Here is a 26,453-nt window from a genome sequence, read left to right on the forward strand (position 1 = left end):
CGAGAGAGGGGGAGGTTGGGTGAGAGAGAGAGAGCGAGAGAGAGAGAGAGAGAGACATACATTGGCACATTCTCCCACCTGCCCATCGTTTTTTTTCTTCCATCATCCATCTTTTTCAATCATCCAGGCCTGATCTGCCACTTTGATACTGTGATTCAAAATAACAACAAATACAGAGAACAGTCCTTTTTTTAGATCCATTTTTTTAAACTAAATATTTGAAAGAGAAAAAAGAATTTGTTTTATTTTCTTATAAAAAACGAATTAAGATTCTATAGATACTCTCTCTATATTTGATATTCTCTGTACAATTTTATCATGAAACCTGATTTTTACTTTTCAAAGTGATGTGGGGTGGGATGCATCTGGCCCCCCACGCTGCCACTTTCACACCCGTGATTTATGATATATATTTATGTGATGCCAAACACTTTGAAATACCTTGTGTTGAGTTAAAAAATAAATCAGCTTTGCCTCTCTCAGATATTTTTCGTGAGCCAAGTATCAACAATATCTGACCATAAGCCTTGTATCGCAAATTGTATCAAATCCAGAGGTATCCAGATTTGATAGATATTGGCATTTCGGGAGCTGGTGTAATATTGCTAATGCACAAACAGACACACACACACACACACACACGCACAGACAGCAACGCACATGCTCAGAGCATAGAGTTGCATCGTACCACAAAATGTAGTCAAGCTGGAGGTAAAAGTTGCGCCTGGTCCTGCGAGGTTTGAGTCTGCAGAGTCTCATGAATAATTCAACTCAACACACACACTCCCTTTTCACAAGATGGTTGTGTGTGTGTGTGTGTGTGTGTGTGTGTGTGTGTGTGTGTGTGTGTTTAAGCAGCAACAAGGAGAACATTAGGACACTGCAACCGAATGTTAACTGTGTGATACCTCCGCCAATGAGATAAATGAAGGCAGCCCCTTGTCATTGTAACACAGAGTGAAATCTAGAGGACAATTAAAAGGAAAGAAAGTGTCTGCCATTGACTGAGAAATATCCAAATTATTTAAAGGTCCTGAAAAGTTAGTCACAGTTGAATATTGTTACATTGGGGCGAATAAGGACATTGATAACCCTGACAAAATTTGAATAAAAAAAAAACGTAGATGAAATAAATGTTTGACATTGCTTTGTCGTGTTAGTGCTAGGATTCTGGAGGCGTGTTCATCAGAAAATCCTCAAATGATAGTTTAGATCATCTTTAAACAGGGAGGACTGTTTTTGGAATGCTCATGCTTGAACGCCATTGATGCTAGATGTCCAATTCTTTTTGACTGGGAATGCTTGCACATCCGTTTATGGCTATTTTGGCCCGACCATAATTTATTGCACAACAAAATCATAAAAAATATGTCACTTTTACAACGAGAGTTACGATCAGCAAACCTCCCCCATAAAAAAAATTCAATCAACCCCCAAATAAGTTGGGACTTGCATGAATTTCCGAAAACTTTTCACTTCCTGCCATTTGTGCTTGATTTTTTTTACCCCTTAAAAAGTCCGGAAATCCGAGCGTGGTTTAAAATCCCTAATGACATTAGCGGCGCCCGCTTAAACGCGCTAACAACCCGCCGGCATGTGGAAATAATGAAGAACAAGAAAAGAGGGTATTCTGAAATGCTCGCTAGCAACACACAAACACACACATCTTCCCTCAAAGTGCATTTGAATGCAGCATCATCATAATTTAATAAAGTTTTGGCACCTTTTAAAAGCTCAACTGGAACAACGTTTACATTTTTTATGGATTTCGGGACGACTTGGATTTATCAACACTCACAAAACATCAAAGACACACTTTTGGGAGCGTTTTTATGGAAAAATACACAAAGTTGTTTACAGAAGGGAACGTCAGGCAATAAGGGCGATGAACAAGTGTGTTTCAACGCCATTGACGGCAATACACGTCCAAACTATTTGGAGCGGGAGGGACGGCAGCCAATGACAGCTGTAGTTTTTGTGTGTTCTTGCAAATTTTTGAGGAGAAGGTAAACAACAACAACCACAAAACACACAGAACCAAAATATTTAGAAAATACGGCCCAGTCTGCCACCCTTCAAGACACACCCACTTTTAAATGTATATGCAAATGAACAATGAAGTTTACGCCCATAGTTTTGGCAAAGGTTTAATCCAATCTAAAACATGACCTTAAAAGGAAATGTATTAAGAAGAATACAGACAAAGAACGAATGACAATGAAGTTTTCATCTGATAAGAGAAAAGAAAACCATTGAACCTATTCCACAGTCTTAAATTGCCTAGCAACCAAATTTAATGGCCGGCTGACCAATTAGGCGAAGGAGAGTCTATTCTCTGCTTTAAAATAAGAATGTAAGGAATTTGTCTGTTCACGGAATGACCGCACGGACGACAAAGACACAGAAATCGAGATAACGAGAGCAAGATAATTAAAAGTAAACATGATTAAAAAGCAATGAAGGATTACACGCGGTCATGTGAAAATATTTCACTTCACAGGCAATGACTTAATCATATCAAAGCAGCTCACATGCACGCCCACTCGGCTAATCAATGCGGATTCAAAGAAGATTTTAGTTGGATGATAAGCCAATTAGCGAAACGAAATGAGGGTGCGTCTGACCGGCCGTTTGCGTTTTAGATCTCTTTTCCTACCACTCGTTTTAAAGACCAATTTTGAGTCACAGTTGAAAAGTTCACAAAATCAAAGATTTTAAATGTTTCTATTATTACATTCATGTGGGCAGCCCGGTGGACGAGTGGTTAGCACGCCGGCCTCACAGTTCTAGGGCCGAGGGTTCGATCCCAGCTGGGTCCTCACTGTGTGGAGTTTGCATGTTCTCCCTGAGCCTGTGTGGGTTTTCTCAGCACCCCCTGGGACCCTTGTGAAAATTCTATATTTATATAAACAATTGAAAATAAAATGAATGAATTTATGAAGGGAACCAAACATATTAAACATATTCAAATAGTGATGAATAAATAAAAAGATGAAAAACTCAAATGACAACAGCCATGAGTCATCAACAATATAAATATAATAAAAATATTTTTTTTAATATAAGATTAAATCAAAGTATTGCAAAAATGACATTTGAACAAACTGTATTAAATGCAAAAAAAGAAGTGTTTCTGGGTATTTTTTATTTCAAATGGGAGGGGCTGAGAAACGATAACTAGATTGGTTTTCAAACATGTCATGCGTTGAATTCTCAATTCTTATTCCAGCATTTGACCCCACGCTGACCCCGTGGGCGGAGCGGGCCCAATAAGTGCGTTATGCTCGGGTTTCCATGGCAACGGGCCGGAGAACTTCCCCCTAAAAATGGCAAAAGTGGCGCTTATTGCAGGAAAAGACAATCCCCGCGGCGCGGAAATCTAATAACGTTCCAACGGCCGAGCTGTCAATCGCAACACCTTGGTCGACACCGGTGACATCTGTTCTTCTTCACGGTTTACTCCCATTATCGTCATTCATCGCTCTGACCTCCAAGTCTCCTTCCTCCCCGCCTCCCGCTCCGCACGTCGCACTTTGCGCTGCAAAATCCAATAAGTCTGCGCACGGTGGCGCCTCCAGAAAATCTTGAGATAATAAACCAGACAGTGTTTAGCGCGTCGGCCTTGCAGTTCTTCGGTTGAAGGTTCCATTCCAGGTGGGTCCTCACTATGTGGAGTTTGCATGTTCTCCTCTGGTTTGTGTGGGCTTTCTCCGGGTACTCCAGTTTCCTCCCGCATTCCAAAAACGTCAATGCTAGGCTAGCTAGTTGAAAACTCTAAATTGCTCCTCAGTATGAGTCCGAGCGTGAAAAGTTGTCCATCTCTTGTGCTCTGCGATTGGCTAGCCTCCAATTCTGGTTGCTACCTGGTACCTATAGTTAGCTGGGATAAACTACAGTAATACCTTGAGATATGAGCGTAATCCATGCCGGGCCCGAGCTTGTATGTCAATTCACTCACATCTCAAATCAACTTTTCCCATTTAAAATAACTAAATACAAATGAATCCATTCCCACGCACTGAAAAAAAACACCTACAAAACAGTACAGTAATATACCTTGAGATACGAGCTTAATGCGTTCCTGGACCGAGCTCATATGTCAATTCACTCGTACCTCAAATCAATTTTTCCCATATATAAAATAACTTAATACAATTTAATCCCTTCCCACCCCCCGAAAAAAAACACCTAATACTATATTACAATGGAAAAAGATGTTCTTAATATTTCTAATTCACCACCTACGCTCACAAAGTAACAAACACCTATCTAGTGGTTATGATCTGCAATAAAATGTGACATTATTATGTACAGTACCGTATGGAGTTCTTACCTTCGGGACCGACGGTAGCGGCTAACGACTATACTAAACTACAACATAAACTATATCAAGTACCCTGGTTTGTGTTTACTAAAGATCTAATGTTACTGTCCAACCCAGTGGAGAAACTAGTAAATTTATAGAGGTGCAGTGGGCAACCCTGGGGGCGCCATTACCCGCACAGAGGTGGAAGTGGCGGAATGGCAACGCAACACTCAAGGACACGGCAAGGACACTTTGTTTTTGAATTTTTTTGTCGTTTGTGTTCAGCTGAGACGCGAAAGGCCAAACAAACGAACGCACGTTTCCGCTTAGTTCAGCCCGCGTCTGCACGTGTCGCCGCTAAGTGACAAGAATATAAATGCCAGCAGTTTCCATGGCAACACAGGAGCTTTGTGAGTCATGGGAGCATCAAATGAATCTTTCCTCTTCCTTTTGAAAAACCGCTGCGACCTTTCATGTCCTCCACATTTCCCCCATTCCTTTGTCAGCCCCCCTCTGTTAACCCAGTTTCAAGCATTGTTCCACAGGTCCCCACAGATTTTCCCACTCCATCACGGAGATGTTAGAAAAGAGGGAACATGACAGCCCGACTTTTCTTGAGCATAGCAGCAGACAAAATTCAAAGATGATCAATCCAAACGGTACTTGTGAGTGAATGTGGGCTATGGGACACTGTTTGGCATCCCTCACCAAGCATTAAAATGAGCTCAGTGGTTGCCATAGCAAATGATAAAATAGAATTGAAAATGGCCCGCACAAGAACCTTGAGTTCAGCCTACATTTGCGGAACTTCTCATCTTCAGAACTCACAACAGAAAATCATGAAAACATGAAACTGTGTTTCTCCATTGGCCATAGGCTCAAAACCTGACCTCATGATAAAATAAAGTGGCTATGTTTACATGGACACGTGTTCAGATTAAAACCTGATCGGAATAAAAAAGTTTCATGCACACACCCCTCAAAACATTCTAACCAGATCCAGCCCAATCCAATCAAGATTTTATTCCAGATGAAAGGGGTGATTTATGTTGATTTATGATCCAAACATTCATTCATTCGGTACTCTTAGTCCAAATGAATTTGACATTTTATGCTGTCAATGGTAGTCAATGAGTTAACAAGGAGACTACAAAAAAATATACTCTATGTATTATTAGCAAGAGTAGCGAAAACTCAAATTTATGGTTGCCTGTCCAAAAACAAATAACTGATTATTGATAATTTTGCAACCAAATATTATCTCGATATACTTTTGACAACTCTAAGTATTAACGTATGTTTTTTTGTAAGCCGGCAGAAATTAAAGAGACAGTAAGTGGGCAAAACATCATAACAAACGTTGTATTGAAATGCTGGGTACAGTAAAAAAAAAAATCATTACAATAAATCTCAATGAAGACTTTGCCGGTATCGAATAAAACACTTTTAACACTTGGAAGTGCAGACAATAGGCAGTCGCGGTGGTAAAGTTACACAGAGAAATAAATAGTGCGAGAAATAAGGAGCGTTGACGCTAGTGCCACTCGAAGCAACAACTTATGGTGGCGTGAGGCGGGAACCAAAGTGAGTCGAAGCGCTGCGAAGTAGAAGTAGTAGCAGTAGGTCAGTCGAATGAAAGAAGCAAGAGAGGAAGAAGGAAGGGTTGGAAGTAAGTCAGCCATATTTTTCAAATTCAAAGTGAACCAACAAAAAGGCACGTGTGAGCAAAGCCAAAAAGTCTTTTAGTGTCCAAACGTCGACATCAGTCAGGCGAGGCGCACTTGTCAGACCTCCTCGAAGAATGCCATTTGGGACATAAAGCCCGAGTTTCTCTAAAAGACATAAAATGCAGGCCGCCGTCAACAAAGAGCTGGAGCAGATACATCTGCAATTCGCGTTGCGATCGACAAAATACGCTCGGTAGAATATTCGGTTGTGCTATGCTAATTTCACCTAATGATTGTGTCACTTTTGATAAAAAGTTGACACTATTTCTGTCATGACAAATTAACATAGAAATGATGTCAAGTCGTGATGACAATGACGAGTGAGGTAATTAACTGGATGACACTTAGTGGCATCAGACATTCACATTCAATAATGTTCATGACAGTTACGTTTCATAATTATGATGGTCTTATGACAGTCTTTTGAAGGCACTGTCAAGTATAGTGTTTGCGAATTAACGTACAATGTAAAATACGAGTGCTACCTCTATTTCCTAATGTTTCTACATACCAAATTGTGTTACAAGATACAAAACACCCATCCAAATTACAAAATTAAACATCCTCTTAACGAAAATACACTTTCTTGAGTTTTCCTGAGTGTGCGTAACATAATTATTTGGTGTTAAGTTGTGTGTTTACGTGCAGATTTAGCGTTTTTGTTTGAATGGCTAAAGAAATAATTTTCCTATCTTTTTTTACATACCTACTTTAGCATACATATCAAATAGAATATAGTTAGTTATATAGTTTTTCTTAATGCTAATTCAATGTAAAATATATTTCTACTTATGAAAAATTGAAGTTGTGAAACCACCTCTAGAACCAATGAATTTGCTAAGTAGCGCTACCACTGTATATCAAAGCATCAGATTGATAGACATGCTATCGTGCGATATCAGTACTCGTCCATCCTAACTTTGCACGATGACGTTTGGAAGCTTACGTTGCCGTGAGGAATGTAAAGCGGTTCGGGAACGAAGCCCCTGGCGTCGTGGAGCGCGTACACGCTAGCCGCCGGCTGATGAGGAAGATGCTGTTGCTGCTCTTCCAGTTTGAGAGACTCGATCTCAGACTTGAGTTCCTTCAGTTGGTCCTGAAGATGTTTGCTCTTCTCCATGTACTCCAACCTAACATCCAGAAACACATTGTTACGCACACAGCGATAAGGGCCACGAGGAGAAGGAGACACGCGGCAGACCTCTCGCGCTCGATTTCCATCGAGAGCCTCTTCATATCTGAGTCTTTAAAGTCGAGGCGCGCCGACGCGGCCGAGTCGTAGGCCGAGTCGTCTTCCGGGGCGGCGTAGGGGCTCCGAGAGGAAACGGCGGCGGGAGCGGGAGGAGCCGAATAGGCCGCGATCAGCTGAAAAAATGAAAGAACAACCTCGGACCATCTTTTCCTTGGGAGAAGGAGGAGGAGGAGGATGAAGCCAGCTCATACCGGGTAAGTGGTCTTGGTGATCTCCAGCAGTTTCTGCTTGGCCCTCCTTTCGGCATCTTTAGCCTCACTGAGGTCCTGCTTCAGGTGGTCTGCCTCCTTCAGTCTGAGAGCAGAAAGGGCTTGAGCGTCACCAGGTCGGCGAGGAGAACCACGCGGAGAACACACCTCCTCTCCGACTGCTCCACCAGTTTGACGGCCAGCTGCTCGGCCTCCCTCATCTTCTGCTCCATCAGCCGCTTCTCCTCTTTGCTCTTGAGGGCGTTGACCTCTAACCTCTGGCGCTCCTGCTCGGCCTCGGCCGCCTTGTGAGCCAGCAGCTTGGCCTCCTCTTCGGCGATCTGCGCTTTCTCCGCCAGGAGGTCGGCCGTCTCCTCCGAGCGCAGCTGAAGGCACGGCGGTGGTGTCGACGGTGGGCCGTCTACTCTCGGGCGGCGCCGGCGAAACTCACCAGCGCATCGTTGGCCAGGCGGGCCTCATCCTGCAGCTGGAAAAGTCGGCGTTCCATCTCCTCCTTGGCTCGCTCCGCATCCTCCCTCATCTGCTTCTCCCGCGCCAAAATCTGCCGCTCCATCTGGAGGGAACGCGTGGCCCTCGGGTCAGCGCCATTTTGGCTCGCGCGCCCTCAGCTTCTCTCTCTCGTTCACCTTCTTTCGGGCCTTCTCCTCTTTGGCCTGAGATTTCATCTGCTGCACCTCGATGGAGTCCACCTTCCTCCTTCGCATGAACAGATCGTGGTTGCCGATGCACAGCTGCAAGATCTGAACACAGACGGCCACTTTCGTCAACGCAACGCTGCCTTTGCGTGGCGGACCGCCCTCCCTCGCCTCACCAACTTGTTGACGCGCAGCTGAGACGAGTAGAACTTGAACACGTCTTTCTTCTTGTCCAGAGGCTTGATGGTGAACTGCAAAAACAAATGGATGTCACGGGACGGACCGGTACGAAGAGAGGACGCGCACGGGACGCCGCTCGCCTCTTTTTCGCTGTAGGAAATGTTGCGAATGCCGCTCCAGGGAAACGATTTGTTGGGCGTGAGTTTGCTGTTGGGGCTGTAGATGTGAAGGCCTTGGGCGTCCACGCCCAGCAGCAAGTCGGTGTCCCGCTTGTTTTGCTGCCAAAGGAAATGGCGTCACAAGCGAACCATCACGAGGACCGTGGGCCTCGGCGAGCGCTCACAGTGATGTCGAAGTAGCTGACGCCGTACATCTCCAAGTCCTGCGCTATCTTCAGATATTCCATCTCCGCTTCGTCCCTGCGACAAGCAAACGGCAAATACGATTTCTTCGTCTCGTACGAAGGTTAGCGCCGGGTGATCCACATAGTTTGTTGATGAAATGGATTTAGGTGCTTCTTAAAGAGGAAAAACCGAGGCAAAGTCAACTTTGTCTTTTTATAAAAAAGATGATGGCACACAATTCAAAATAAAATAAGGATGAATTATGTAACTCGGTATCAAATTAAATGAGAACGAAAAGACAGGAAAGGATGATTTTAGAAAGTCTAAATGCGCAAAAGCCCCAAGAGAAAAGAACGGCTTCTACCTCCTGGGATGCCCGAGCCAACGTTTACGTAATTCTTATGCAAATGAGGCCGCTTGCATAGAATTGCACACGATGAAACAGGACTGCGGTGGTGAGAAGTAAACAACTCATTCTTATCTTTTTTGGGTTATTGTTAGTAAGATAGCTAGAGGAAAGTATATTTTCTTTACAAAATGGGTACAGCCACTTCTGCACATAAGCGTTCAAGACAATAAACAGCAATCAAACAATGTGTATGACTACATTTAAATAAGGCCCAGTGTCGGCTGGTTAGCGCGGCCTGACAGTTCTGAGCTCGAGGGTTCAATCCCAGGTTCAGTGAGGAGTTTGCGTTTGTGGGTTTTCTCTGGGTTTCCTCCCTCATTCCCAAAAACATGAAGGTAGGCTAGTTGAACACGCCCCTAGATACGAGTGTGAGGGTGACCGGTTTTCCATCTCCCTGTGCCCTGCCATTGGCTGTCCACCAATCCAGGGTGTCCCCCACCTGGTCCCCATAATTAACTGGCATAGGCTCCAGCACCCCCCACCATCCTTTTAAAAATGTATGAATAAATAGAAATACATTTCAACAATCTCAATGATCAGCGGCGACTGTAGTTTGGCCGATAGCTAACAGCCTTAGCGCAGGTGCGGCACGCCGGTCTTACCTTGCGATGCCCCTGTGCTCGGCATACCAGGCCGTGATTTTCTCCTCCCACATGTCCGCCGTCATCTGGTACTGCATCAGCACCTAATGTGAAAATATCAACAACGAGACCATCGAGAGTGAGGAGTCAATTCAGGAGAAAAAAATGAACCACCCCCACTGTCGCCTACCGTCTTGGGCAGAAGTTCATCTTCCGCCAGGAAGCCCGGCTTGTGGAAGTTGGGGTTGTAGTCGCCGTACTGCCACGACAAAAGTTCTGCTCACGCACGGAAAGCGAGATAAAATGGTATCGAAATTGAACCGCTCTTACTTTGGCTCGGACGGCGTATGAGGCCAGGAGAACAGAAGCTTCTGGAGAGCAGAAAATCTCCTCATCCAAGATCTGCTTTTTCACCTGAGACAAAAATGAGTGTCAGCGTAATCCAGAGCAACCAACACCTCAACTAAATCACCTGTAAGAAGAAAAGGTGTTGCGTGATTTCTTGGACCAGTTCTTCTTCCACTTTCTCTGGGAAAAATTTAGCCAGGAAGTGAAAAGTGATGGGGGAGTCTTTTGGAACCTCCTGGTCCAGAACCTGAGCAGAGGGAGCATGGTGAGAAACTGAAGCGCAACCGTGTGATCCCGTTTTCCATTCGTCGTATCCCTGGACACTCACTCGCTTGTCCGGTTTGAGCCAAGCGTACGTGTCCTTGACGGTGTAACGGAGGCCAAAAAACCAGGTCTCCCTCAAGCCCACCGTGCGACACACCAGGTCAAACAGGTCTTTGCCCTTCCACTTCATCTGAAGAACAAGACCAAAATTGACATCAATATAAAGTCAATAATAAACCATCCATCCACTAATGATCGATGCCAGCCCACCCAGTCAATGGTAGCCTAAATTAAAATAAATATGAGTACCTCACAGCTAAACTCCATCTCGGCATCCATGGTGCTGACTTTGACTTTAAAAGTCTTGGGTTGCTTCTTTTTCAAGCCTAAAATGGACATTTTGTGACGGGGCTGGTAAGAAAACCTGCAAGGAAGCAAATAGCTTTTTAAGCATTTTAACGCTTCAGGACAAAGCATGGACTTTCCACGTCATATGAGCGCAGTAAAACACGAAAAAATATCTCATAAGCAAGAACAAAACGCTTTCAATGTTGGCAAGGCATATTACCGGGGAGAAATGGGCAATGTTTGTGTCGGTCAACGACGTTTTACAGACTTTTTTTGGTCTGTTTGGCCAGGCGATGCTAAGTCAAGCTAACTTGCTTCAACTAAAGCACGAAAGCACATCGGAAGCCCCTCAAACAACAAGTCAGAAACTTGTTGCGCACCTCCATGATTTAAGCCAAACATAAAGCGACAGCTCGTCGGAGTTTTCTTTTTTTAATTTGCCAAACTGCTGCGGAAAAGTTAATGACTGCTAGTTCGCGTGTAGCAAAAGTTGAGGAGGGTGAGAAACTAAGATTGTTTTGACTCGGAAAGAGAGAGGCGTCCTCTACAGGCAGAATTGTTAACTGCAGCTTGCTTGCGGCTTCGTGGCTAAACGTCCGCCGTATTGGATGTGTCATAGCTCCAGTGTTGGATTCAACTTTCTACTTTGAAATGATTTAAATCCAGTGGCGGTACGTGCATTTCCTAGTGACGCCTTCAGCAAAAACGATTTTATGGCTATAAAACCTCTACTGCAGCTACAGCTGCAACACACAAAATAATCAATAATAACCTCATACAATTGAAATATTATTTAGGAATATAGCCATATTTTACTCACCAAAAATCATTTTTAACTGTACACAATATCCATCCTCCTTTCTTTCTTCCTTCTTTTCTATCGCCATCGAAGCTAATGCTGAAAGTCGAGCCTGTCCTGTCGTATTTCTGGCATACGTTTTTATTCGATTTAGTGCTGAAAATGTTTGTTCCCGGTTGTGACAGGCTTGCTTGCTTTGGAGTTGTCCGACCTTTCTTAATGATGTACAGCTTTTTTTCTTGAAAAGACCGTCTGGAAAATGGCTTTAAATCAACACAACAATATAATTGCTTGTGCAGCTCGCTCCAGATACAGTTTGGTAGCTCTGGCTAGTCCACTCTATCACTAGCCAATCATAGTTGGTGAAAGCGATGACGTATCCCTACGCCTGCGAGAAGGCATTGTGGTGTTGCCAACTCGAAATCTGATTGGTTAAAGCAACAGTCTTATCGACGATTGTTTAGACATAAATAGATAGCTAATAAGTAAGTTAATAAATAAATAAATACATGAATAAACATATAAATAAATACATGAATAAACATATAAATAAATAAGCGTGTTGCTGAAATATAGATATAGATATACACATACATGTACATACACATATACTTACATACATACACATACATATATAAGCAGATATATACATACATACACATAGGTGTACATGCATGCATACGGTAGGTCTTAACACTCAGCCATTTGTTTTGTTAAAGAGCCTGACAGCTGATGGCAGGAAGGATCGGCGGACAAGACGAAACAAAACGACGACAGTACCCTGGTATCTCTAATTATGTTCACAAGAAATCTCCACCCTGCCGGGAAATGCACATTCAGAGAAAAACTATGCACACCTTGCGTAGGTTATCTGTCCATCATTTTTGTGACCACACCCATGGGGTGGCAACAATAAAAAAAATAATTTAAAAAAATCATACCATCTTCCAACTCATTAAGCTTTGTCACACACTTTTGTTAGGTTACTACTAACAGTTTGCACAAAAAGGGCCCAAAATGATTTTTCTAAGAATTGCACTCGCAATGTTACTGCTGTTTAATATAGACTGGATGGACGAACAGTCATAAAAAGTGACATGCAAAGTATACGTCTCTTGGAGTGACCTTTGAGGCGTTGGGCGTGTCCTTTTCGTGCGAGTCGTGACAGAGTGTAGCAACTACACATTTTCTCCTTGATACCGTGCACCCTCACTCTTTGTTTTCCTCGCCAAGGTAAGTCAATCTCCCAATATTCTCTTTCTTGTCACGTGCCCAAAAATATCACTTACATTTTGGCTTTTCGTCTGAACTATTTTACCACGTTTTGCTTTTCTCGTCTGCTGGACAGATCACGATGTCATCATCAGATCCTCGCACGTTTAAAATGGCCAAAGAGACCATATTGTCCATGTGTAATGACGCTACGACAGAGGAAAAGATGCAATACTATGACCGCTGGGCCCAGACTTACGAACAGGTCTCAAAAACAAGCACACCACAAACCGGCGTGTGGCGTCATGTGTAAAACTTCCTTAACTGCAGAATGTTGTAATGGAAGATTCATTTACTGATTTCCCGGACGGAATTTACCACAACTGTGGGTGTACCATATAGTACTGAAAAGAAAAACACTAGTGCCAACAAGTCTGCAATTTCCAGATGACGGATGGCCCTTAAATTCATCTCTTTGAACAATTCTATGCATGATTCTCAAAAGCTGGTTCCTCGAATACATGTTGGATGCCCAAAAAAATGTCTAAACCCTTTAATCAAGACAATTTGAAACATATTCTGGGCAATTCTTAGAAACATTGGTAGGACACAATTCAGTTCCTACATTTTTGGGGGGATATTTCCACCAGAGCCCCTTCCTATATATCTATTTATTTGTGGCATCCGTTTAACAGGATATCGATCTTGTTGAGTACTGTGCTCACAAACAGGCAGCAGCCAAGGTCTCCGCCCATTTCAGCGGCGATCGCCAAGCGGCGACAGTGTTGGACGTCGCCTGCGGCACGGGCATGGTGGCCAAAATGGTGGGCGCCGTCTTTTACTTGAGTCAACGGATAACGCCGTCGGGTAAAAGTGATCCAACCGGCATGTTTTTTTTTGGCACAGATGAAGAAAGAAGGATTCCAGCACTTTGTGGGCGTGGATGGAAGCGAAGGAATGTTGCAGCGAGCCCGGCAAAGCGGGCTGTACCGGGATGTTAAGAAGGCCCTGATTGGAGACGGGCCGCTTCCTGTTGCCTCAGGTCTCCCCGATTCGATTCATTCCATCCAATGGGAAAACTTGATCATTTGTTAATCCGGGATTTCCTCGCCTCGCAGATGAATACGACGTCGTGGTAATTACTGGCGCACTGAGCTCCAGTCATCTGCCGCCAAAGGTGATCCGGGAGCTGTGCCGGGTCGCCAAAGCGGGTGAGCGCTTTTTGGACACCGGGTGTCACTTCGTGTCCTCTTGCGTCAAATTTTGGGTACTCGGACGTTTGGTCGCCCGGAAGGTTATTGATAATTACCATTTAAAATTGTTGCTCAAATTCCCTAAATACAAACTGCGAATTATTATTTAGTCATATTTAATGCCCTATTAATTATTAGGCTAAAGAAAAGCTCCAAATTTCCCGTACTTTTATTGTGTTTTGTTGGAGAACTTGTTAAGACCCTGACTGACGTCCACTCCTAAGGGGACAACTCATGTACATACAAACTCTTAGACACTAAGACGTTGTCTCAGTGAAACTGCTCATGGCCATTGTTGGCTTTGATTGATGCGTAGACCGTGTTGTTTTACCTTGTTTTGTCGCCGGACTTTTGGTCGCCGGTTGTTTGGGTCCGGGCGACCAAACGTCCGCGACCAAACGTCCGGCGACCAAAAGTCAGGCGACCAAACGTCCGGTCACGAAATTTTGACCCCACAGGAGGCTTCATATGCATGACCGGGAAGGGCGATGGCGAAAACCAGAGCTACAAGGCTGCATTAGAGGGAGAGATGAAGCAAATGGAGGACGGAGGACTGTGGCGGCGGGTGGATGTCACCAACGTGAATTCGTGGCAGCGTGACTTGATCGACGAGCAGAAGGAATACATGTCTGGGTGTGTGTATCTTTATCAAAAGCTCTAACATGAATGACACAATGCTGTACCCGGAGTGCGTAGCGTGAATAAACATTTTTGTCTATTCGAGTTATCCGTCAGTTTATGCACCTGGGTGACTGACAGGTTTCATCGACAACAAGATTTGCGGGAAAATAGCATGTTGTCATCAATACTGGTGCTGTATTTTATCCTTTTCAAAGTTATCCATACGCTTTAAAAATGTCAGAAATCAGATCTGTCTATAATGGCTTGTTCTCAGTGTCCGGTCCACTGTGAACATTCACAATAAAATACTGTTTCTCTTGACTAAATAGATTGCATCTTGAACGAACATAATGAGTTGGAGTGAAGTTGACTATCAATGCCACAAAAATAGGTGTTAATTACTATTTTGCCTAAATGCTTTACAACCAGACAGATAAAAATGAACAGTAAAACATAAAAGTAACAAAAGAAAGCAAGTACGTTGAGGAAAACACAGTAAACAAAAGTTGGACTTTTATTTAAAAAAAAATGCTTGACACATACAATACGGCGGATACAAAGACGTTTTTTTCTTCTTAAGAGATGGAGATCTATTTACTCAAGATGTCTATGGCGTAGACAGTTGTAAACATCAACGGTATTGAACCGGACGGAATACATCTCAAGCCTTTTTGCCGTCTTGGTAAGGTAACCACAACACGACCAAATGTGCGATTTATAGAATTTATATTTATTTATTTCAATGTCTTTTCTTGCTTGACAGAAGCGAGGGCGCGATGTCCGCGGGCGGACGCACATTTGAAACGGCCAGGGACGTCATCTTATCCGTGCACAGTAGCACGTCCAGGCCGGACCAGATCCAGTTCTACGACCGGTGGGCCCAAACCTACGAGCAGGTCGTCCTTGCCCACAAGCAAACTGCCAAAAACTGTGAACTTATTCAGCCAATACTGTTTAACTCATTGCATGCCATTGATGGCGACTGAAGGGAGGGACGTTCATTCACAGGCAAAATGGACTGGACGTCTAGCGCCGTCAATGGCAGCCAATGAGGTGAACGAGGGCATGTAAAGACAGGTTAAATAAAAATAATTTGAGCGCAGAGGGGTTAATGTGGTATTGGGGTAAAAGATTTGAACGTTGAATAAACAAACAATCACATCAAGCCAATTAAGATGACTAATTGCTGGTTTTCTGGCTCCAACCAACAGGACGTGGAACTTATTGAGTACCGTGCGCCCGAACTGGCAGCGTCCCGAGTCTCCGCCCACTTCAGCGGGGAGCGCCGAACAGCGGTGGTTTTGGATGTGGCCTGCGGCACGGGCATGGTGGCCCAGATGGTGGGTTGTTGTTCGGAGTAATCCCGCGGGTTGACCTTTACGGGTCTTCATTTGTGTGCTACAAGATGAAGCGGGATGGGTTCCAGCGCTTTGTGGGCGTGGACGGTAGCGAGGGCATGCTCCGGCACGCCAGAGACGGCGGGCTTTACCGGGATCTCAAATTGGCCCTGCTCGGCGACCAATCGCTCCCCATCACCCCAAGTAAGCCATTTGTTAATATTTGTGCAACTTATCATTCACTTTGATTCACGTGTAAACCCTCCCCCTCCGCAGATGAATTTGACGTGGTGATGATTGTTGGCGGTCTGAGTGCGAGTCACGTGCCGGTGAAGGTCATCCGCGAGTTGTGTACGGCCGCCAAGAAGGGTGAGCCACGCTTTTTTAAGGGCGTCGTTGTTGCTTTTTAAGCTGCGGACGCTGACTTGCGTGGGCCCACAGGGGGGCTCGTCTGCATGACCACCCGGAGTAATAGCGACAACCTCGACTACAAGGCGGCCTTGGAATGCGAGATGGCGCAAATGGAGAGCGAGGGACTGTGGCGACCTATCGATGTGACTCACGTGACTGAATGGGAGCGAGGGGTAACTGACCAAGAGAGGGGCTACATCCCCGGATTGGTATATCTCTTTCAAAAGCTCTAACAGTCTAATAGACAGTAGTACAGGGGTGGCCAAGTCCGGTCCTCAAGAGACCCTATCCGGTCTGTTTTCCATCTCTCCCGTCTCTACCACACCTGAATCAAATGATCAACTAATCAGCAAGTTGCGCAGGACCTTCATAACGATCCCCATGATTTGATTCAGGTGTGTTGGTGGACCCTGCAGTAGTACGTCAAAGTACAGGTCGACATACTTGAGGTGTCACAACAGTGTATCTCTCAATGAATGTCATTTTTATAAAGTCAAGTTTTATTGAAATCGCCTTTTTGCCTGATAATAATTTACTGAATGGGATATTGCCTTGATTATCATGGTAGAACTTGAGGGCTAAGTATGTAAAATGCTGCCTTCTAGAGGTCTTGGTGTGCTATAGCAACATTGAGATTCTTCTTACAATCATTGAATAGTTATTGAAACACATCAGTATTTGGCAGGGTGATTTATGCTACAGGCATTGTGGGCCATCAGCCAGGGTGCAATCTATTTGAGGGCACACAAGTCATTAAAACATGTTTAAAAAAATATATTTATTACCAGTTGTCTAGATTATTATCCTGGATTAATATGAGAGCAATATCTTTAAAAAAATATGATGGGCTGATTTGACAGAAGGCCAGAAAAGTCAAGTTTAGGCAATTTAATGAATTTGATGAAAATGTATTAAAAATGACTTTACAGGTATCTTTAAAAGTGACAAAAGAGCCATAATAAATGATCTTAAAAACGTTTCAATCCAAAGCCAAGCTTACACTACTTGATTGTTATTTACAAGTCATATAAAAAATCCTCGGTGGCGAATACGCGGCTCTCGAGCCACATGTGGCTTTCCTTCACGCCGTCAAGATGACATTTGAACATTTTAGCACAAGGCGAAACTATGGCAAGCCAAAACGACTTCCAAAAAGTCCAAGCGAAAAGCCCCAAGTCAGCACGCGTACACGGAGCACACGACGACCCCCCCGATGACCAGCAGCGCCCCCGAGGCCCAGCCCACGTAGATGGAAGCGCCCAGTTCGCCGCGCCGCTCCTCGGAGGGCAAGGGGTCGAAGAACCCAGTGATGATGCCGTGCGCCGACAAGCTGACGGGGATCAGGCACAGGACGCCTGCCAGGATGAAGACCAATCCCGCAGACAGCCCCACGTTGTTCTTGGTGGGCCAATCGTGGCGCAGGAAGGACGTTCCGCGGGCACCCAGCACGCTCAGGCCCAGAGCTAGCACCCCTACCCCCAGCGACACGCACACCTGCAAGAAAACCTTTCAACATTTAGTTGCTTTATGTTTTCTACCTGCTAACTAAACTTGCTAATGTATACCAATTAGGCCTGGACAATTTAAGACATTCAGGGGGTGCTGGAGCCTTTCCCAGCTAACTATGGTCTGAAAACTGTCAAAATGTATTGGGGGTGGGGCACATACAACTGTCTCCCCTACACAGGCTTGCGGAAAACATGCAAACTACACATTGGAAGTTCAGAACCCAACAGGGGTTGAACCCTCGCTCTCAGAACTGCGAACCACATGGTGTGGTGATGCCTCACATTTATTTCTATATTTATTGCCCCTAGGTGTGAGTGTGAATAGTCTTCCGCCGCCATTGGATGACCACCGATTCAGGGTGTCGCCCGCCTCTGGTCAGTCAACTGGGAATGGCTCCAGCACCCCCTGCGACCCTTGTGAGGATAAGCGGTTCAGAAAATGAATGTCGGCAGGAGTTCCATACTAATGAAATTGCGGCCCATCCTGGGACAGTCGATGGAGATCATTGGTTGCCCGTCAAATAATGGGACGTCTATCGCCGTTAACGTACGAGTGGGAGTCAATCAAGACGGCCCAAGTAGCGAATGTGATGGCCGCAATACGCACCAGCGCCCTGGAGGCCTGCAGGTCTCGCGGCAGAGCCAAGACCGAGTCGTAGGCCTTGCACTGCACCTGGCCCGTGCTCTGGATCACGCAGTTCATCCACAAGCCTTCCCAGAAGACTTGAGCCGTTACGATGCTGGAGCCCACAAACGCGGACACCTTCCAGGCGGGCAGGCCGCAGATCAGGGCCGTCCCCAGCAGGCCCAGAAGGCCTAGCAGCACACCCACCAGCTGAGTGTGCATGGTCCCAGTCCACAGCGCAAGTGAGAAGCCAACTGAAACTTTCCTGATCATATTTCTCACTCAACCTGTTTTTAAAGAAAATGAAGAGGAGGAGCCAAAACAAACAAAGGAAACATGCCTGCACCAAAACAATTCATCCTGAATGTGCTGGTTTTCATGCCTTTTAACCAATAAGGGCACCTGTTTTCCCCACTAGATGGGAAAATGCAGTTAATTAACTCATGGAGCCACCAATTCCCATTCATTTAGCAAAAAACACAACATAGGGAGTAAAAATTAGTGTATATTGTATTTTTATTTATTTTTGCAGGTTAAAAATGTCAAAATTAAATGTTTATGGTAAACTTTTTTTTAGGGCTGGATCCCAAAATTTCAAAAATGCTCAAAAACAGAAACCCCAAAAGGCACCAGGACTCAATTTCTGGCACTTTTGCAAGGTTCTACAGAAGAAAAATTTAATAAATTGACATCACATTGTTGTCAAACTTTAGGGTATATAAGGAAGAATAATATTTGTGAATCTGTTCATATTTTTGGCTGATTTTTCAGTGTACATTTTGCAAAAGAGAAGCTCATTTTATTGCTTTCAAAATGACTGTGGATTAACTTTGATAAAAAAATTAAAATTTTATGCATTTGTGTAGCCCTTCATAAAAAGAAAAAAAAGAAATCCACACCAGAACATGTTCTGAAATCATTGGAACATCCAAATATTTTTTTATTAAACCATCATTAACAAATCAGGAGCAGCGTAAATGAATGATGAAAAAGACGTGAAACTATTTTTCCATGACGCTGTTTTCATTTGTCCGGTAAAATCGCTAATTATAGTGACGAATGGCTAAATCAGTAGCTTAAGTAACCGCCTAACGAACAAAACTCTTCAAGGCAGATAATTAATTATTCAGTGCCCATTTTCAATAGAGGTAGTTTGGCACTAAAGTAAAAAAAAAAACTTTGCTTTGGTGTGTCGGTCACCCATTGTGGTGGTGACGCATTCAATTTTTCAGGAATTCGGAGTTAACTCTTTAAAAGAATTTAAAAAAAGATGCAATCATTGAATCAAAAGCGACGCGTCTTTCTGGGAGTTTTCACGAATTAGCATTGCATGGCTAGCTGCGTTATAATATAGAAAAATAATGTGGATTGTTTGTGGTTTTAAAAAGGAATGTACCCACGGGAGGACGTTTGGGAATGTTTACAGCCAGGAACACGTAAAAAGATTGCTGCAAAAAGGGGATGCGGCGGTTAAAAAAAAAAAGCGTTGACCTTGTGTTTGCGCACGTCTCGGCTGTCACTTTTCGGGCTTCACGAGTTCGCTTCCACACGTATCAGTCTGCGTAGAAAAATAAAAGCGTTTTCTTCTCGACATCACGTCCGACGGGGGCCTTTGTAACGACGGGGGATACGATATCAGAAAACTACTCCGTTTCCCCTCTTCCTCCCAAGTGAATGCGGTTCCACGCATCCTTGTCAACAAGACGAGCTGTCGATAAACCGTGGTACGGTACTTTCACCAGTTCGTGTCAGGACGCTGTTACTTCTTCCTGTTGTGTTGCCTCCTTGCTTGCAGTCTCTGCCGTGCCCCGGTCGGTTTGGGGCCTGCCCCGATGGAGAAGGAGGGGGTTGGTGGGGAGCCTGATTAAAAAAGACAGAAAGACAGAGGATGTTTGAAACAGAGTTGTATCTATACTTATGAAATTTGATGGTTCCAGAAGTTTTTGTAAGTAGAAGCATATTTCCTTCCTATATTTATAAGCTATACCTTCTTTTGATGTTTCATAACTTGGAACAATAATTTACATAACAAAGCAGTACGTATCCTGAGAAATGTGCCCATTGAAACATCCGTAAGGAGGGGCACCATAAACACAAATAGCTATGAGCATCCCCACAACCTTTGCAATCAAATTATTGACCACAACTTGATCCATTCACAACATACCATATGGAACAGCATTGAAGCCCTGACTTCCAAAGGGACTCAGACTAGAAGCCGCAGGAGAAAATGTCGGAGTGGAAGTAGCTGAAAAACAGTTAAAAAGTATCTTAATGATGAGTCAGTTAACATCTCATTTTCTAAATGATACTTGTGATTCAGATTGCCCAAAAAAAAAATTACAAATGGGAAATACAATTTTTTCAATATTTTCAAATGGTCTTAAAATCAACAGGTGACCCAGAATTGCTGTAAAATAAAATTGACAAACCGCAGAAACTACATTTGCATGTTCTATTTCATCCTTATGTATTGTAAAGAAACAATATATACGTAATCAAGTTTTGGTCATTGACCTGGGCAATATGCCATAAAATGAATTTCACCGGATAAATATCCAATATATTTGACATGGGATGGCCGCATTCGTTGATTCGCCACTAGCCATCCCAGTTAAAATAGATTAGGCGTCTACATTAAAATCTAAATGGAATTTAACAGCAGAGGTATGAACAGAGCCACAATGATACCCTATATATAACTCACCAGCGGCAGCAAAATTGAAGCTCCCCATCTGTGGTGCGGGAGTATTGGCGACGGGCATTCCGAACTGCGGTTGCGTAACGGCAGCGCCAAAGTTAAACCCGCTGGAAGCTGCCGGCGCGGGGCCCGAGGGGGTCTGCTGAGGAGTGGCGCCACCAAACGCAAAGGACGGCGCCGCACTCTGAGTCTGAGCGGCCTGGCCGAAGCCGGGCGCCGCGCTCTGAGTTTGAGCGGCCTGGCCGAAGCCTGGAGCCACGCTCTGAGTCTGAGCGGCCTGGCCGAAGCCGGGCGCCGTCGAAGGCGTGGCACTGCCCCCAAAGGCGAAGGGGGTCGAGCCGCCGCCAAACGCCGGTTTGGTGGGCGTCATGAAGCTGGATGGCGCGGTGGCAGCCCCAGGCGCGGCCGCCGCCGATCCCCCAAAGTTAAATGGCGCCGGGGCCGGATTGGACGTGGGGGCGGCCGTCGCTACGCTCGCACCGAAGGTAAATGGTTTAGCAGCGGCTGTCGTGGAGCTGAACGTCGCCTGGGGTGCCGGGGCCTGAAATGACGGCTTTCCGAAGGCGAAAGAGGATTGGGTCGTGGTCGTGGCGCTGGCGGTGGTGGCGGCCGCCGTTGCAAAACCTCCAAATGAAGCCGTTGTCGTGTTCTGACTGACGGCAGTCTGACCAAAGGAAAACACATTCTGGCCGGCGATTTGAGCGGTCGGCTGCGCAGTTCCAAATGTGAAGGCGCCACTGGCGGGGGCGGCGACGGGGGTCGGGGCCGCGGCAGTTGTGGTGGCGATAGGTCCAAACGGAAACCCCGTGGTAGGGGCTGCCGAGGAGGTAGCGCTCGCGCTAGCCGAGGATGGCGCCGACCAGCTTCCAAACATGGATTTGGGAGCCGGCACCGCGGCGGGGTTCGTGACACTGGGGGCGGAAGCTGTGGAGGCTGCCACGGTGGGGGTCGTCAATCCTGGGAAGAGTGACACGCCAGCGTTGCTGCTTGTCGTGGTACTGAATATCGAGGAACTTATGGGTGCTGTGGTGGAACTTGTGTACGGGGGTGGCGGAAAAGCAGCCCCCGTGATACTAGAGATGACTGTGGACGTGGTTGAGGATGTGGAAGGAGGCGGAGCAAAGCTACTTCCAAAGATAGGCTGGAAGTTTTGGACGAGGGGTTTGCTCTCCACGGATGTGACCGCTGATGGGGTTGAGGCGGTGGTAGAAACTGCAAATATGGGTTTGAACCCTGACGGGAGCAAAGGTTTGGCCAGACTAAGCGACGCGCTAGTGACCGGAGCGGGGTTAGAAGCCGAGGACACGACAGGAAGACCAATCTGACCGGACATTCCGAATGGGCTGGGCGCCGGTAGCGACGGAGTGCTGTTGGCGGGCTTGGAAATCTGGCCCAAGACCTGCGTGAAGGCAGAGGGCTGGCCCATGCTGCTTGAAGGCGGCGGAGCCTCAGAGACGGGTGGCGGCTTTGGAGAATCTGTTGTGGTCTGTGCTCCCGGGGTCAAGACTGGAGGTGGTACTGACACCGCGGGTGCAGACACTGTGGACAAAATAAGCAAATAGGTTAGACAGTGAGACCTGAGCTTGGGTCGACCCGACAAAAAAAATAGAACTTTGAAAAGCTTTGTTAACTTCAAATTTTAAGTAAGCACCAAGTTTTTTTTCAATGAACTCATTCTATGGCATTGACGGCGAATTGACATCTCGTCCAATTTTAACAGTGTACCTATAGTGGTGCTAGCAACAGAAGTGGTATTCACGGGACCCTTTGTCTTCAGAGCTTCCAAGAGTGGGTTTGAGATCGCGGGGGTTGGAGAAGGGTCCAGGTTGATGACCAAGGTGGCCGGGCTGGACGTTTTGGGCAGAGGGGCAGCCAGGAGGCTACTCAAGGTGAGGGTGGGGGAGGTGGCAGTGGTGGTCTTTGGGGCTAAGATTGTGGTCAAGGTGAGAGTGGTGGAGGACACTGGTGCAGTAGACTTCTCAGGTTCAAGTACTAAGGGAGGACACAAAAACTTTTAAGATGGTTTATCTTGTTACAGAGCTATTGAATACTGATGGTCTCGATGAACATTGTGTAAATAGAGGAAAAAATAAAATACACGCACTGTAAATCCCACCCAATGTATTTGAAGTCAACTCACAGGGTGTCTCCAGGACCTTCTGGATCTTGTTGATGGCGGCCTTCTTTTCTTCATCCAGATCCTTCACAGTGATGTTGTATCCCAGCTCGGGTGGCGGGGGCTGCAGATCAATAAACGGAGAATTGCAGAATCCAAACACCATTTTAGGACTCTTTCCAGTTCTTTCAAAATTCCAGAGACAGCTCCGGTTATTTGCTTACCAGTGTAATTTGATCATCCCGGTTGCTGCACACCAATTGGATCTTCCGTTTTCTGTTCCCACCACTACCACCGGCGGAGTTTGATGAAGTTGTGACTGGGACTGGAGTCTGTTTGGCTTCAAGTGAATCACACAGTCAAAAACAAAATATACTCCCACAAGGTTTTAGGCAAAGATGGTGCAGACTTACAAGTGAGAGCTACTTTGTCCGACGGGGTCCTTTCCGATCGGACCGAAGACGCAGAGCTGGGAGAAAAGTAGTCATCCTCTCTGGTAAAACCAAGCGACAAGTTACAAACTCATTCATAATTCATTTAGTGCCACCGGTGATGTTAGACAGTGAGTGTCGCTAGTAGACGTCCAATCCATTTGAACTGGGAGGCCTAGCAGCAAATTAACTTTTGTTCAGTACGTCGCCGTTATGACGGACTATGAGTTAAATGGAGAGGCTAAAGTGTGCGGACGAACCTTTGCCTCTTGGCAGCAGTGTCTGGTGTCTGAGAGCGAGATGAAGCTGGGCTGGACATCGGCGAGCTCGGCGCAGACGGCTTCTTAAACTGTCAATGTAAGCAGATGGTTAAAAGCTTGAATGAAAAAATAAATACACAAAAAATGGCCTACACTAAGACTGCAAAGTCGATTCTTATTTATTTTTATTTCATGTAATTTAACTCATCGCCTACTATTGACAACAATATATGTATGTATGTCCAATTCATTTACATTCCGATAAATGGCTGTGCATGCTCATTTTTAATGGCCATTAATGGCGCTTAGTATCAATTTTGACTGGAATTCATTCGCCCTTCCCAGTCAAAATGGACTGGATGTTTAGTGCCGTCAATAAGTGTCCTGTAAAGTGCAAACATTTTGGCTCTCTGCCATTGCAGCAGTTAACATAGGATGAAAACACGCTGGTGTTTACCTGCAAGAGGCCCAGAGTGGAGCTGTATGAGCTTTGGATCGGGTTTCTCTTTGACCCCAGTGTCCCTCCGGGGGAGTGGACTCCACTGGCCGAACTGACGGATGACGTGCGGGACCTTTTGACTGTGTACTCCTCCGCCACTGAGACGATCCCTCGTTTTAGGGTTCCTGGTCTAAAGAAGGATTAAAATCATGTACATCAATTTGACGTCAATGGAAAGTAAAATTGAAGTGTGTCCTGACTTACTTAGGAACCAATTGTGACGGCGCGCCATTGGGCAAAAGGGGCTCAAAAGCCGAGTGGGCACTTCCGCCACTGTCGTTACGCCTGGAAAACAAATTTGTTAAAAAAGAAAAAAGCGATTATTTCCCATTTGGTGTTTTAACTAGTCGAGGGATCGAGAACTAGTTCGACTGGGAGAGTTTTAAATGTAATTCTAGTCTGTTTACCTTCTCTTGCTTCTATGCTCGGCAATAAAGATTCCGTCAGCATCCTCGACCTCTCGTTTTCGGCTATCTTTCAACACTTTAAGGACACTCTCTCTGGAGCAGGGGTCCTCCGGGGTCCTGGGTGCAGCTGCGCAACTCAGACGCTCCAAACTAAGAACAAAAACAAGATCAACCCGGTCAGACAAATAAATACACAATTGCTCCCTGTCCACTGTTAAAGCAAGCGACAAATCATACCTTGGGTTGTTTTGGTCAGGCCTGGCGATCTTCATAGTGACGGGACTGCGGACAGCGGGGGAATTCCGGGGAGTGAGGATGCTCTTCTTCCTGAAGCCATCCCAACTGGCGACAGGCACGAGCCCCACCGGAGAAGTACCCATCTGCTGCAGGGGGTAATGCCGCTGGGGGGTGATGTTGAAATGCCCCGGTGTGTCGGATGGCTCGCTGACACAATGAAATGACAGTGGTAAAAATTTGTTGTGCACGTCATGTTTGTACTTATGAATTTGACCATGTTTTCATCATCTAAATGAGAATTTGTGTTCTATTGCCTTGAATTGTTTGAACAATGTCCTTATTAACACTTAAAATGCATTGATGTTAGAGATTTGGCTTTTTAGTACACATTGAATCCATTGTAACTGAGAGGGCTGGCACAGAATAAACTGAACATTCATTCACAACCCACCCAGTTCATTACATGGGCCGTAAATGGCAGGGAGATTAAGTGTTGTGCTTTTGAAATAATTTTTTTCCAAGAAAGTTATCATTCAATACCTTGTCCTGCGGGGGCGCTTTAAAACTTTTCTGAGAGCACACCCCATGACTGGGTTTGCCTTGGGCCACCAGATGACTAAATACCTATCTGGACAGTTATTGTGGTTTGAATTCAGTTATATACCGGAACCCCGTGTAAGTAATAAAGGGTCCGGCGAGCACACAGTACTTTAACGGAACATACCCAGCAAATGACAGCCTTCGGTTCGGGGTGTAGACAGCATGGTTGGGTCTGGATAACTTTTCTCGCAGGTGATCCCGAGGGTTCCGGACCACTCTGGGCCTCCCGAAGTCGCCGGGCGGACTTTCTGCTTTGGCAATGTAGCTGCCCATGAGAAAGTCCCGGGGGCTAAAAAGAATGGTGTCCCTGGCGACGTGCCCCCCGCGATATACGGCGGCGTCAGCCGGTCTTTGATTAAAAGCTCCTGGCGACTGTCTGTGTAGCTCACGTCTGATGACGTCGTGCTTGTTTGTCCTCCGGGACACCACAGGCACGTCGCTCACCCACCAGTCCCAAAAGCGGCGAAGGTAGCCGGCCTGAGCGCGCAGTCCAGCCCGAGGATTGAGGCCTAAACTGGCGGGAAGCGGCGGTCCGCGACACAGGAGACACGCACCGCCACACAGCGCGAGAGTTACAACAATGTATAAAAAGGAGGGGAGTAAATAAAGGGCTAAACTAACTATGCCTAAAGCAAAAAGAAGCACTACTTTTCTATCTCTAGGTGACATGGCGGCAGCGCGCCCATCATGCTGCTCGATACGAATGCTGCTTCTTTAGCGGAGAAAGCTAAAACAAACTTTGTCGTTTGGTGCGGCAGCGCTGCATAGCGAGTGGTAGTGGTATTACACCAATACGGACCCAAAGGCGAGTGGCCAAATAAGGAGGTTATTTA

The 26,453-nt window shown here is 45.6% G+C and overlaps 5 protein-coding genes across 8 annotated transcripts; 2 read left to right on the forward strand and 3 right to left on the reverse strand.

Annotated features, from left to right (window-relative positions):
• Window positions 1-5,654: 5,654 nt before the first annotated feature.
• On the reverse strand, window positions 5,655-11,163 carry nf2b (NF2, moesin-ezrin-radixin like (MERLIN) tumor suppressor b). Its single transcript, XM_077592088.1, has 17 exons — window positions 10,824-11,163; window positions 10,565-10,679; window positions 10,320-10,445; window positions 10,116-10,238; window positions 9,974-10,057; window positions 9,834-9,902; window positions 9,665-9,747; window positions 8,653-8,728; window positions 8,450-8,587; window positions 8,306-8,380; window positions 8,121-8,234; window positions 7,925-8,047; window positions 7,642-7,859; window positions 7,477-7,579; window positions 7,235-7,398; window positions 6,980-7,163; window positions 5,655-6,138 (listed from the first exon to the last, which is right to left on the reverse strand). The coding sequence occupies exons 2-17, from the start codon at window positions 10,652-10,654 to the stop codon at window positions 6,091-6,093; spliced, it is 1,818 nt and encodes a 605-aa protein (XP_077448214.1). The 5' UTR covers window positions 10,655-10,679; window positions 10,824-11,163; the 3' UTR covers window positions 5,655-6,090.
• A 1,277-nt stretch (window positions 11,164-12,440) lies between these two features.
• LOC144067976 (methyltransferase-like protein 27) lies at window positions 12,441-14,590 on the forward strand. Of its 2 annotated transcripts, none has more exons than XM_077592105.1 (6): window positions 12,441-12,635; window positions 12,751-12,879; window positions 13,310-13,438; window positions 13,521-13,656; window positions 13,733-13,825; window positions 14,326-14,590. In XM_077592105.1, exons 2-6 carry the CDS (start codon window positions 12,757-12,759, stop codon window positions 14,526-14,528), a joined length of 684 nt encoding a protein of 227 aa, XP_077448231.1. In that variant the 5' UTR covers window positions 12,441-12,635; window positions 12,751-12,756; the 3' UTR covers window positions 14,529-14,590. The 2 variants fall into 2 exon arrangements, with proteins under 2 accessions (XP_077448231.1, XP_077448232.1); XM_077592106.1 differs by having other exon boundaries at window positions 12,529-12,635; window positions 13,346-13,438.
• A 446-nt stretch (window positions 14,591-15,036) lies between these two features.
• On the forward strand, window positions 15,037-16,733 carry LOC144067977 (methyltransferase-like protein 27). 3 transcript variants are annotated; one of them, XM_077592107.1, is made up of 6 exons: window positions 15,037-15,170; window positions 15,252-15,384; window positions 15,700-15,828; window positions 15,894-16,029; window positions 16,102-16,194; window positions 16,267-16,733. In XM_077592107.1, exons 2-6 carry the CDS (start codon window positions 15,265-15,267, stop codon window positions 16,467-16,469), a joined length of 681 nt encoding a protein of 226 aa, XP_077448233.1. In that variant the 5' UTR covers window positions 15,037-15,170; window positions 15,252-15,264; the 3' UTR covers window positions 16,470-16,733. The 3 variants fall into 3 exon arrangements, with proteins under 3 accessions (XP_077448233.1, XP_077448234.1, XP_077448236.1); XM_077592108.1 differs by having other exon boundaries at window positions 15,052-15,175; XM_077592110.1 differs by having other exon boundaries at window positions 15,137-15,170; window positions 15,255-15,384.
• A 376-nt stretch (window positions 16,734-17,109) lies between these two features.
• Window positions 17,110-18,624, reverse strand: LOC144067979 (claudin-4-like). Its single transcript, XM_077592112.1, has 2 exons — window positions 18,352-18,624; window positions 17,110-17,730 (listed from the first exon to the last, which is right to left on the reverse strand). The coding sequence occupies exons 1-2, from the start codon at window positions 18,589-18,591 to the stop codon at window positions 17,413-17,415; spliced, it is 558 nt and encodes a 185-aa protein (XP_077448238.1). The 5' UTR covers window positions 18,592-18,624; the 3' UTR covers window positions 17,110-17,412.
• Window positions 18,625-19,277: 653 nt separating this feature from the next.
• On the reverse strand, window positions 19,278-26,385 carry pom121 (POM121 transmembrane nucleoporin). Its single transcript, XM_077592057.1, has 13 exons — window positions 25,745-26,385; window positions 25,021-25,227; window positions 24,784-24,933; window positions 24,581-24,661; window positions 24,335-24,506; window positions 23,878-23,966; window positions 23,600-23,679; window positions 23,411-23,526; window positions 23,211-23,310; window positions 22,796-23,062; window positions 21,077-22,609; window positions 20,537-20,617; window positions 19,278-20,229 (listed from the first exon to the last, which is right to left on the reverse strand). The coding sequence occupies exons 1-13, from the start codon at window positions 26,287-26,289 to the stop codon at window positions 20,129-20,131; spliced, it is 3,522 nt and encodes a 1,173-aa protein (XP_077448183.1). The 5' UTR covers window positions 26,290-26,385; the 3' UTR covers window positions 19,278-20,128.
• Between the last annotated feature and the right edge of the window lie 68 nt (window positions 26,386-26,453).

This window comes from Stigmatopora argus, chromosome 22 (assembly GCF_051989625.1).
Source record: "Stigmatopora argus isolate UIUO_Sarg chromosome 22, RoL_Sarg_1.0, whole genome shotgun sequence".
Lineage (NCBI taxonomy): Eukaryota > Metazoa > Chordata > Actinopteri > Syngnathiformes > Syngnathidae > Stigmatopora > Stigmatopora argus.

Coding starts and splice junctions, on each gene's coding strand:
- LOC144067977 (XM_077592107.1), top strand. CDS start 15,265: ATGTCCGCGGGCGGACGCACATTTGAAACGGCCAGGGACGTCATCTTA. Junction 16,030..16,101: donor ATCGCTCCCCATCACCCCAA/GTAAGCCATTTG, acceptor CCCCCTCCGCAG/ATGAATTTGACGTGGTGATG. Junction 16,195..16,266: donor GTGTACGGCCGCCAAGAAGG/GTGAGCCACGCT, acceptor GTGGGCCCACAG/GGGGGCTCGTCTGCATGACC.
- pom121 (XM_077592057.1), bottom strand. CDS start 26,289: ATGTCACCTAGAGATAGAAAAGTAGTGCTTCTTTTTGCTTTAGGCATA. Junction 23,967..24,334: donor CCACTCTGGGCCTCTTGCAG/GTAAACACCAGC, acceptor TTACATTGACAG/TTTAAGAAGCCGTCTGCGCC. Junction 23,527..23,599: donor GGACAAAGTAGCTCTCACTT/GTAAGTCTGCAC, acceptor ATTCACTTGAAG/CCAAACAGACTCCAGTCCCA.
- LOC144067979 (XM_077592112.1), bottom strand. CDS start 18,591: ATGCACACTCAGCTGGTGGGTGTGCTGCTAGGCCTTCTGGGCCTGCTG. Junction 17,731..18,351: donor TGCAGGCCTCCAGGGCGCTG/GTGCGTATTGCG, acceptor GTTTTCTTGCAG/GTGTGCGTGTCGCTGGGGGT.
- LOC144067976 (XM_077592105.1), top strand. CDS start 12,757: ATGTCATCATCAGATCCTCGCACGTTTAAAATGGCCAAAGAGACCATA. Junction 13,439..13,520: donor CGGGCATGGTGGCCAAAATG/GTGGGCGCCGTC, acceptor TTTTTGGCACAG/ATGAAGAAAGAAGGATTCCA. Junction 13,657..13,732: donor GCCGCTTCCTGTTGCCTCAG/GTCTCCCCGATT, acceptor CTCGCCTCGCAG/ATGAATACGACGTCGTGGTA.
- nf2b (XM_077592088.1), bottom strand. CDS start 10,654: ATGTCCATTTTAGGCTTGAAAAAGAAGCAACCCAAGACTTTTAAAGTC. Junction 8,588..8,652: donor TCAGCTACTTCGACATCACT/GTGAGCGCTCGC, acceptor TTCCTTTGGCAG/CAAAACAAGCGGGACACCGA. Junction 8,235..8,305: donor AGCTGCGCGTCAACAAGTTG/GTGAGGCGAGGG, acceptor GTCTGTGTTCAG/ATCTTGCAGCTGTGCATCGG.